The 12147-nt window shown below is 36.5% G+C and overlaps 1 protein-coding gene across 4 annotated transcripts in view; it reads left to right on the top strand.

The window, feature by feature from the left end:
* The first annotated feature begins 898 nt into the window (after nt 1-898).
* gabrg2 (gamma-aminobutyric acid type A receptor gamma2 subunit) overlaps nt 899-12147 on the top strand; it is a 49347-nt gene continuing 38098 nt past the window's right edge. For all 4 annotated transcript variants that reach the window (XM_023342149.1, XM_023342148.1, XM_023342147.1 and 1 more), the window contains exons 1-2: nt 899-1395; nt 10108-10247. In XM_023342149.1, coding sequence (XP_023197917.1) covers nt 1274-1395; nt 10108-10247 — 262 coding nt within the window. In that variant the 5' untranslated portion in view covers nt 899-1273. The remainder of the gene's footprint in view (nt 1396-10107; nt 10248-12147) is intronic.

Below are 12147 nucleotides of genomic sequence, written 5' to 3'. Positions count from 1 at the left end.
TGTTTGTTTAAATTTTATTACATTTTATGCCATTAACAGTCAGTTATTCAGTTTTGTTTAGTTGCACTGCTAAGCTCATTATATATCCATCCATGATCTAACCATGTCCCAATCAACACAATTTATTTTTCTCTGGCAACTGAATACAATTAACTTAAAGAAAATATTTTAAGTACAGTTGAAATGATCTGATCATTTCAACTGTACTTAAAATACTATACTCCTTGAAACGCTTTTAAAAAAAAGACTGCAAAAAAAGCATATAGCATAAAACATTTTTGCAGCCTCTTACTCACTCAGTGTAAATCCTATTTGTAAACTGAAGTTAGTAGAGCTACTGCTGCTTCAGCATAGCAAAGGATTGGATAATATTTTATACTCCCATGTTCATGTGAACACTTTGCTGGTGGTTCCCTTCTTATTCTAACATGAATCACAAAGACGTGGATGAGCAAGTCTGGTGTGGAAGAACTTGACTGGTGTGCAGAGAGTCCAGATCTAGCCCTGAAATAACACCAGTGGGAGAAATTAGAGCAGAGATTTTAAAGCAGGCCTTCTCGTCCAACACTAGTGTCTGACCTCACAATTACGCATCTGGGAAAAGTAAACAGAAATTTCCAAAAAATACTGTGAATGCTGTTATTTAATCAATACAGAAAGCTCTCATATGTACATGTCACGGCAGCACCAGAACAGAACAGATTAGTAAATAAAACCCAACTGCCTGTCTGTGGAGCTGTCCATGGTGCTGAGGCACGATTACAATCAGTACACCTAAGTTTATATATATATATATATATATATATATATATATATATATATATATATATATATATATATATATATATATATATATATATATATATATATATATATATATATACTTCCGCTTGCTGAGACCGCGCATGTGTTGATCTGTGCTGCAGCAACGTGCATCAGTTCCTTTCTGACCCCGGCGTTAATCTGCATTTATTCTGAGGTTCCAAGCTTTTCTCCAGTGCTCGCTGAGTGTTTTATTACTCGAGGCTTCGTCCTCTGTGGTGGGTCCGTAGGCCCCTTCTAGGCTGTCGTACGGGACACAGACACGCAAAAAAGCAGACGAGCTGCACCGAGTCGGGCTTGCAGACTCGCGTCGATTTAGTTCTGCCTGCTCGCACTTCGAGTCGCGTCGTTTCGTCCGTCTTGGGTTTAGAAAAGCAGAGCCGCTACGTAATGTATCGCTAAGAGGAAACACAGTAAATAGACGGAGACGTCCATCTGCAGAAAAGAGGAAATGAAGACGCTGATGACGGCTTCACCGAAGGCAACCTCTAGATGCTCAGTAGCAATGGCGAAGCCTTCCCTCCCACTGAAGCGGTTACTCTGGGCGTTTATTGTCTTTAGTCTATCTCAAAGGTAAGCTATTAAAATGCACATTTCCTTTCAACTCGTGAATCTATGTCGGCTCTGTGAATCTGCATATTTCTAGTTCTAACTGCACACAGCAATGCATGCCTCCTCCCATTTAATACCACCCTGCTATTTACGGATTTCTAAGCGATGAAAATCTTGACAGGGAATAAACCCGGTGGGTATTTTAATGTTTACTTTCATATACCTGTGGCTTGAAACGAAACGAGCTTTAATAACCTCATCAACACAAAGATTGAATTATTTCTATTTACTGAAAACAACGTATGGAACATCCACATAATGATACTGAGTGTAAGATTTGTTACTGTTTAATCTTGTGGTGAAATGTCTCCTGCAGATTCTCTCTCAGTATGTCTCCGGTTAGAAATAGCACAGTGGAGGCTAAGTTGGGGGAAGCTAAAGCTACATAAGCTCTCTTCAAGGATCAGGTCTATTTCAGGAGTCAAAGCTTCCTTTATAAACCCATGTGTCAGATAAGCCTCAGGTGAAATATTGGACAACTGTCAGCTTAATTTAAGAACTTGGGCATTATTGAGAGCTTTTGTATTTTTTATCTGAAATAAAAAAAAATCAAAATGGCAGACAACCACACAGAGAACATAAGAGAAAGGCACAAACACACTAAGAGTGATCCTCAACATTTTTAGTGTTAATTTTATCTGTACTTCAAGTGTGGGTGATTTTTCTTTTTATAAAATAAAAGCTGTGTGCCAGTTAGTTCTTTCCCATGTGCAGAGAGAGAGAGAAAAAAAACAGCTGATATTTTTCTCCTCCCATCTTTTCCTCCTGTGCTGCTTGAAGAGTGAAAAATGGAGGCAGATAAATCAGTCTCCATCACGTTAATCACAACCTCAGGGCTCCTTGTCCAACCCTTCCTTTGTCAGGCCTGTTTATTTCTAATTGTGTGCATAATTAGTGTTCATAATGCACCAGGGTAAACACTACACTCTTCACATTTACATCTGAGGTTTTTTTTAATGAAATTTAGACATTGTGCATGAAGAGTTCAAACACCAATAGTTAATTCAAATCATAGCAAAGGTTTTTCCAGTTTACCTAAAATAGTTATATGGGGAAAGATATTTTTAAATAAAAGTCACACATTATATCAAACATATTTCATTTTGACAATGGAGGTCCTGCAGATGATTTAATTAGCAGTTGTGTTTGTTTCCTACCCTTTTTTCATAAAGTTAATTATGATTCATGTAGGAAAGCTCTTACATAAGACATTTCCCAAGGTCTGCATGCTTTCAGTGTGATCTATGCCACTTTGTGACTCACCAACATCTGCTATGTGCATTGATGTCAGACTGCATTATGATACATGGACCTCAGTGCAAGTCCAGATATAGATCAAAGCTGCTACGCAATGCTGGTTAAGAGAACCAACAAACAAAATGCAGGAAATGTGTTTGGACATTGTTTCATTTATCAGCAACAGATTATGATTTATGGGTCATGAAAACATTGATATCATGGGAACGCAGCCTTGAAGAAGTGACCAAATTTTTATTTTCCTGTGTGATGCTTCAAGTCATTCATAGTTGGAAGAAGGAAATTGTGACGTAGTTCCAATTATATATAATTTCCAATCATATAATTGGAAATTACATATGAGAATTGTTGTTTACCTCCACCTTTGATTTATGTTTGGGTAAAGGTTACTTTTATGATCTGCTTTTTTCTAAGCTAATGTTGTCTTGCTAGCAGTTATTGCCAAGGTTGAAAAGGTGTTACTTACAACAAAATATCCAAATGTTGTTTATGTTTTTAATATATTTATTTAAAGCTATTTTAGGCGATAAAGTTGCAGAGTAATAATATTTTTTTTTATTATATTTCAGAGAAACAGAGTGATTGAATTATCAGGAGGTTTTTCACACAGACAATTGTTTGCAGTTCATATATACAGTGCCTTCTACAATAAATCGAGCTGTTGTTAGAGATGTGCAAAAACAAAATGATTGTATAATAGTTTTACTTAAGGAGAAGTGTAATTTGAGTATGTTTATTCACTATGAAAAAAACTCTCACTTTAGCCATTTATACATTTTTAAGATATGTGCACAATTAATTGCACAAGCGTGGTTGTTAAAATGTTCATATGACCTTAGAAGGAAGTTAGTCCTGAAGCTTTACACTGCTGTCTTATTTTCATTTTCAAACTTCAGCTGTGAAGCAGACTGGCTCACATTACACTGTGGAATTTTTAGGTACAGCAAAGTGTTTCTGGTTTGACTCAGCTGTTGCAAGTTTTTATGTTCTGTGGCAACAAAACAAGTGTCAACTGTCATCCATTCACTACCCTGCTCGGCAGTTGGTATGAGGTATCTGTGCTGATATGCTGAGCAGAGTTTTGCCCAAGCTGTGCCTTATGGCTACATATCACAAACTTGGTCAAATTTGTCAAAGCCTGTTTCCTTGATGTTCTTTTGTTTTGTTTTGAATATTTTACAGCACTTGTGGCTTTTGTTTATTCAGAGCATGACAAGAAGAGTGCCCAAGAGATAAAAAGAGATAACATGCAGTGAGTGGCCCAGGGTTGGGAATCAAACCCAAAACAGCTGCATTGAGGACTGGAGCCTCCATTTACTATGTGCCTGATAAACCAGAGTCCCCCAAGTTGCCTTGTTTTGGCATAATTCCAGATGTAGGTCAGTTATCGATAGGAAATTTAACTGCTTTTCAGAGACAAGAAGTTTTCTTCTGGCAACCTTTCCAAAGACGATTCACGTAGTCGGTCCATTTTCATTTTCCTGACATGAAGCCCTGCAGCAGGGCAATCGAGGGAAGATTCTGATCCCACCACAAATATATCAGTCCAAATCAAATAAACATAGGGAGGTTTTTTGCACTTAGGACATATTTTTACGTTCAGAAAGATGAACTACAAATGATTGTGACAGACTTTTAAAATTCTGACCAAATTGTTACAATTCAAATTGTTACAATTCACTGGTTACCTTACTAAATACCTTTTTATAGAGCAATTTTGCATTTTTTCTCTATTTTGTTGTATGTCTGAACCTTTATGTTTCTCTGGAAATTCATAAAAAATAGATCAAATTAATAAGTATTATGTAAATGCATCCCTAGCAGCTACAGTGTGTCGTCATTTTCATTTATTTTTTATTATTGCACAAGAGGCAGCATAGTGTCTAAGCTAAAAATTAAAATATAGAGATGACCAGAATTAGTGTTTGTTTGGTTTAAGTTTGCTTTAGCTTTTACCGGCCAATACCAATTTTAGATGTGTGAATGTTGCCTCGGTGTTGCTGTTGAGCTCCCTAACCTGTCAGTGGAAAAGTCAGATTTGTGTCACGTCGCCCTAAAAGGCAGCTTAGGCTTGGTAAACTGTATCATGTAGCCATGTTGTCTGAAGTAAAATGGAGGACAGGTGTGGGAGAGATTCATCTAAAGTCACACATATTTAATCACTGATGCAGAAAAGTTCCATGTCAATGTTTGGTTTGTTTTTTTTTTAAATATGGTAACTTTAAAAATAATATCTGATATAGAGAAGAGTTACAAAGTTGCACACTCTGGACATTTAAGTAGACACACCTTTTTATCACCAGGAACTAATTAATCAGACATTGAACAATCGTTAAGCACATTTTCTGGAAATGCTTTGTCCATTTTGTCAGTATATCATTGTACAGTTGCTGGCTGCACGTCATTGATCCATGTGTTTTGTTAAACCGCATCTCAAAAGTCTTCCTGGGGTGGAATCTTGTGACTGTAGAAGCTATTGGAGTACAGTGAACTCATTGCTGTGATCAAGAAACCAATCTGAGATTATTTGAGCTTTGTAATAAGATCCACTAACATGGATGAGACGATAGCTTATAGAAGATTGGTACACTGTGGTTTTAAAGGGATTTACATCATCAGTTTGGATACCCAGGTAGACTGTGGCATTTAAACAACATTCAGTCACTACTAAGTGGCCTGAAGTGTGTCAAGAACTTTACACTTTACAGAAGCAGCCCAAACTATTGAAACAAGACAGGAAAGAGCTATGTTTTCATGTTATTTACTCCAGATTCTGATCCCACCATGAATATACCAGTCCAAATCAAGACTCCTAGAACCATGCCAACTTTTACCAATTTGTTATTGTAGAAGCTTGATAAGTTTGTGAAAACCATAACCTAATCTTCTTACTCTTAACCCACGGGAGTGACACTAAGTGAAGTTTTCTGCTGTGTTCAACATGGATATTTTGCATACCTTGGTTGTAACAAGTAGCTGTTTGAGCTGCTATTACCAAACGACTGCCATTCACTGGATTTCTTTTATTCCTCTTCTTTAGGTCATTATCTGTAAACTTGAGTGATGGTTCAACATGAAAGTTCCTAAAATTATCAGGACAATCTATCTTTGTCCCAGAGAAATGATCATCTCACACCCAGAGCTACAAGCTAATATTCAAGATATCATAAAGCTCTTTGTTTTGTGATTCTAATGCATGGTTTGATCACTAGTATGTCTTTTCTACCCAGTCTAAATGCCAAAATGCAGTGTGTTGCTACAATTTGATTGGCTAATACAATATTTGTGTTGTCTTTACTTCCAAGTGTGTTTAAACTTGCTAAAAGAAAGTTTAGCAAGTTTAGCAATATAACAAACCCGGTTTGTTATATTGTTCCTGAAAAAGTGAACCCAGAACTGGTGAATGTTGTGCATTTTTGTTAGATTTAGTTTCTTTATATTTAAAATAATATAGACAACCAGAATGTGAAGTAGTCGTCATAGAGCCGTTTGTTGCCATGATCCAACGACATTGTTCTCATTTTTATCTCTGCAAACGAAATCACTGGCTTACATATTCATATGTATAAACACAAATACACACATGCAGCTCAAACTTGCGCTCATGTAGCTCAGTGCTCTTTTTCTCTCTGTGTAACTTCAGGTATCAAATTAGTAGGCAGACCCTCATTTGTGTCTGCAGTGGAGAACACATGGCTCGTCCTTTGATCCGGTTATGTTTGGAATATTTCCATAAAGAGATGCAATTCAACATGAATATTAAAAAATCCAGCTACTTTGAAAAACTGTAGATATTTTTCCCTCTTGCAACCCTGTCTGTCTCCTCTGTCTGGCTGTTTATGCTCACCTAAGTAAGTCAATCAAGATTTAATGTTTTAGGTACTCATGTTACAGTGGAAGTTGATTTCTCTTAATGGCATTTAATGTAGTCTAAGGAAGACTGTTGGATGACACACCATCCCTCATTTATTACATGAGAACATAAGAAAGCCATCTGTCTCTGTGCTTTTCTGTGAAAACCTTCACCATTTCTAAACTTTTATTATTTTATACTGGTGTCTCTTTTAGTTCTTTAAGTATAAATTATTTTGTAAGGGTTTCCTTCTATGCAATATCTCCCTGATATGTTGGGATGGTGGGCAAGTTCTTTGAAACCCAGGGCTTTCAAGGGTTATTTTCTGCATTACACTTAAGATGAACACACCACCTTCTCATTGTACAGTAGAATTGATTGGATCTTGGGTTCTTTGAGTTGGTTTTGGGTTTTTGTTAATTTCTGTGGTCTTTCGTTGCTTTTCTTCTATTAGATCAGCACTTTCAGCACTTGTACACTTCCAACATTTTGGGGGCCCTGATGCACCTGAGATATTCACAAACAAGTTTCTTAACACTGTTGTCTTGAAATGCTATCATTATTTTTTTAAATTGAAATATATATTTTATTGCCAGTTGTATGTTATAAATGCTTTCATTCAAACTCTGGGACTGACAGTGAATGGTGAACAAATTTACAAAAACACAAATGCAAAATTATGTAAGATGACACAAATGTGCTTTTTAAACTTTGCAGTTTTGTGTTGACATCTTAAACTATATTCTGAGGGATCAGAGTGATCTGATGCAAATAAATTTATTGGATTTTAAATTTTGTGGCAGTCCCAAACTTCACACTCATTAATGTGAACAAGACAGTCTGAATAATGGCAGTGTAAAGGATAACCAGCAGCTTTTGTGGAAGGTAGATGAGGTACTGTTTCTGCTGGGAATTCCTCTGAACTGTGTCCATCTGTGAGGACCAGAGAAAAAGTGGAATCTAAAAACCGGTAGTGATCTCCAGTAGAAAATGTTGCTGTGGAGGATAGTGATGAGATTGAGTGTAGGGGGTGTTTTAGTCCAACGTGATCTCACACCAGTCATCACACCAGTCATCCCAGTGTGGGGGGTTGGGCTCCTGTACTTATCGAAGTTAGGCTGGCTCCTCCAAACTGCTGCCCCACTGCTGTAAGCTTCTTTGTTGTGCTTGTTTTCCTCAGATACAGAGTTAACTGTAGTTTATTGTTGCTCTATGTGGCAGTGGTCAGGTTCTTAGTGTGCTTATATTTTTGTGTGACAGATAATATGTTGTCTTTATTTTGGAATTCATTTAAAATATTTGCTCCGCGGAAATTCCCAATAACAGAGATGAGAGAGTCTGGGTGTTTTTTTCTTGTCATTGGCTATCAGGTCAGTGAGATGATTCTCAGCGTCTGATATGCAGCATTGTGGTGAGACATAAACACCAATAGAGCAAATGAGGAAAGCTCCCGCTGGACAACAAAAGATTGGTGCACTTCCTTTTATCTGATAAATCCTTCATCTTACTGTTTGCGACACCTGGAAAATCAATAATTCAGAGAGAAAAATGTGAATGCTACCATCAGCCCTGAGTCTTGCGAATACTAAAGCCTCATGATACATGTGTAGGGTTGCTTCTTATCTAAAAGAGTGTGATGCTCACTGTTCTGTCTAAGAACACTGCCATGAATAAGGAGTTATCAGATATGTTCTTTTGGAGAGAATTCTTCCAACATTCTGGGCACAGATTGTTGTATTTTTGTGATTTGTGTATTGATGAGCCACTCTTTCACAGTGTAGAAGAATATAGATCAAAAGAATAATATTTAGTTACTTGAGTCAGGAAATCTTAACCCTGTAAAGAAAATGTTATCTATTCTTAACAACAGGTTAATAAACAAAAGCAATGTAATTAACTTAATGCCATAGCAGTACATGGATTATCTAGCATGCTGTAAGAAATTACTAAATATATGAAGAAGATTTAACCTTTGAACCTTTTTAAAATCTGTTGAATATTTTTTTGCATACCATGGAGGCATGTAAAAATATCTAAAAATATTAGAGCTGCAAAACAGAACATTTTTGTCCTTGCCAAAAGTTTTGGCTGCATATTAAAATCCGCTCTGGGAGTTGTTGTGGGAGGTAGAAAAGTTGTATTAATTAATTAATTTGTTAAAGTTTAAGTTTATCTTTTTGCTAAGACTTGTTGATGACTCATTAATGATATGATATAAGGTCATATCATTATTACATAATAATGATAGGTCAGGTTTGACCACCTATCTTCAGCTGGTTTGACCTGAAGATAGAAATTTACCTAACGCTCTCTAAGTAACGTCAACTAGAAGTTTTTTTTATTTTATCTCAGAAATTAAAGTTCATTAAGTTGATTTAACAAGAGACAAGCTGGCTAAACATTTTTTTTAATTCTGATGTAAAACTTGCAAGATTTACTTGACTTAGAGTAGAAGTAAGTAGACACAACTAACTGCAATTGAAATATTTTATGTTCTTCATCACAGCAGCCTCTTTTTCTTTTTAACACAGCACAATATTATGTAATGGCTTTTAAAATAACAGCAAATTTTGCAAAAAAAAAAGTCAACATGTTGATGTTATATTTTTTTAATAATTTTTTTTGACAGCTGTCCTTCCTTATAAAATCACAACCTGATCTTAGAGGTGTAAAGAGGGGGTTACTTAAGCTGATCAGATAGCTTGGTGCTATTTAAAGTTAAGCCAAAAAAGAAGCTCTAAAAATGCCTCTGTCCCTTGAGATGCTAAAGTATGTCAGTTCAGTGGATGATTTTGACCATCTGCTTGGATGAAAACAGATTCTCCATCAGGTCACTTCCATACTAAGATAATGGCTAGTTATATACGATGAATTTGTGACCCAATGTTAACATTTAATCAGTCTTCCATAAAAGTTATTTTGTTACTTTTCACTTTAAGAACAAATGTTATAACTTTTCATTGAATTTAGTGGGTCATTTTCCCAGAAACACAACTAAAACCATCCAATCATTAAGCATAGGATTACTTTACAAGGGTATGAATTGTGGTTGACAAAAAGAGAGCAAAGGTTACAGAAGAGCAAAGAAAATTGTTACAGGATAGCAAAGGCATAACGTACAATGTGCAGCATATGCTAAAGACAGATATAAAATGAAGAACATTCATGTTTAGGAGAATTGTGTCACTGTGATCGCTTTGTGCTCCTAAGTTTCTGTCTTGTTTTAAAGGATCGAGACAACAGACATTATAAGGAAACTTGCAGAACATGACTGCAGCATTTTATATATTTAGTTTCATGGGATAAAATAAAAACAGCAAAGGGATTTCAATGATTTTCATTTTGTCTCTGAGTTGCTTTTTTTTATTACACTTTGGCTGAAAACAACAAATACTTTATTAATCCCAAAAGGAAATTAAACGTTGTTGTTGTAACTCATTAATTTATATTCTTCAAAGAGTTATTGAAGATGGTGATGGTTGTTGGCAGGAAAGATATATGCTTGTTTGCCTTTTTAAAGCATTCACCAGTAAGGTGTATTTTTCCTTCTCTCTTCCCTGCAGCTCCCTCCAGAATGATGATGATGATGAGGTGTCTAACAAGACGTGGGTGCTGACTCCCAAAGTGTATGAGAGTGATGTAACACACATCCTAAACAGCCTACTAGATGGCTACGATAACAAGCTCAGACCTGACATTGGAGGTATGGGGTGATTTTTTTTTCTCTCTCTTATTTTCACAGTTAATGCAATTATCAGTCTGTAATCAAGCATGAGCAGAAAAAAAGAATAAATCTTTTAGAAGTCATAAATTGAATCAATATTTTGTTTATGTGATTATGAATGTCAATAAGTAAATGTATTATTAATGAAGTTATTAATAAAGTTAGAGTTTCTTTAGTTGAATTGGGGTACCACCAGGCTATTACATTATTAGCCAAATAATTTCTTTCACCCATGAAAGAATGAATTCAGTGTTACTGAGCAGTAAACACTCCTCACACAGAGACAGAATGATCACAGACATACTTGTCTGAAAATTTATTAACAAAAGAGCAATTTTGCAGTTGAAAGATTGTGTCAATAATTATGCGCTAACTGAGAAAAACATGAACAGACTTCCAAAATAAAAAATATACCTTCAAGGCTAAGAGAGACCAGTGAATCCTTCAAATGTGTGACAACAATCACACAGCATACATTCAGCAACTCTTCAGTGAGAAGCATTAACCAACATATAAAAGAAAAATGGCTAAAGAATTTTATCTAATTAACAAGCCCAGACACGTGTGGGGCAACGCTTGGGGGTCTGGCAAAAAGCAAAACAATTAATTGGAATAACTCATTCTGGTCCAGCAGGTAAACTGGTACACAGCTGCCCCGCTCTGGCAGACTGAGCGGTATCGTTGGGTTTTAAAGACCGAAGGGAAACCACCCATCGACGTTCACCGTATTGGCTTTAGTCGACTTCTGGATTGGTTGGACAACAAAGGGATTGACATATCTAAGTTTTGACTAAGCACACAACTGATCTTAAACTTTCTAGCTCATCCTTTTAAGATTTTAGAAAGTCCTGTTTCCTGCCCAGGAGGTTGGAAGAAAAATAATCCACATGTGACTGTGCCTTCCTTTCGGGCCTGTGACCCCAAGGCTAAGGCAGGGCTGGTTGGTTGAGAGCTTATGTGCCTATTGTGACATCTGGAATGATGATCTCCAGCACTTCAACAAATGCTGTGAGATTCTGTCCAGTCAGTTTGTTTTAGTAATATAGTGGCCTAACAAATCAAACAGCTTCCAAATCAAGTTTGTTTTGAAAACTTGAAGTTCTTGAATTTTAACTATTCTCAAGTTAAAATTCAGAACCATGATGAACAAAGAATCAGTTCATCATGGTCCTGTAAGCCCGCAAACAAGTTGCTCATCAGTTATGGTCAAGCACTGTAGTGTCTTCTGTTTGTTCAAGCTCCAGAAATGAAACAACATTCCAAATTCACATGAACTAATTCATAATTACCACATGCTGAGTGGTCAATGCCACTGTGTGTTGAGCTGTGACAGACAACCTGGCTATTTATAAAAACATTTACCAGTGTTTGTGTTCATGCGTGTGTTATGGTGAAGGAAGCTGTTCATCATGGTCCTGTAAGACTGCAGACAAGTTGCTCTCTCTCTTCACTTTGACAGACAGCTGAGGAGGACTTGCTTGTCTGCATGTGCCTATCACATCCATCTGTGAGAGCAGCACTGGGAGATGCTCAGTATCCCTGAATGCTTGATTCATGAGGCAGCATTCCTGGGAAATCTGGCTAAAGACAGAAGCTGTCACACACCATCCTGTAATGATAAAGCCCTGTCAGTCTACTCTGTTTTGTTTTCTGTAAATTATGCATTTCTACTGAAATAATTTCCAGCCTTTTCTAGCTCTATGAAACCTTTAATTCTCTAATTATGTCTTACCTGCATATGTTCTGTGCTTTCTACCACAAGCTTGTTTGTGATTTTGAAAGACTTGACAACTTGGTGCAGACATACAGACATTTTTAATTTTACACACAGAGTACAGGTACTTCTGATCACTTCAGTTAGATAAATGTTCCCTGATTT

The sequence above is a fragment of the Xiphophorus maculatus genome, chromosome 11 (assembly GCF_002775205.1).
Source record: "Xiphophorus maculatus strain JP 163 A chromosome 11, X_maculatus-5.0-male, whole genome shotgun sequence".
NCBI lineage: Eukaryota > Metazoa > Chordata > Actinopteri > Cyprinodontiformes > Poeciliidae > Xiphophorus > Xiphophorus maculatus.
Note: the sequence above shows the minus strand (reverse complement) of the source record. Positions and strands in the feature narration are given on the sequence as shown.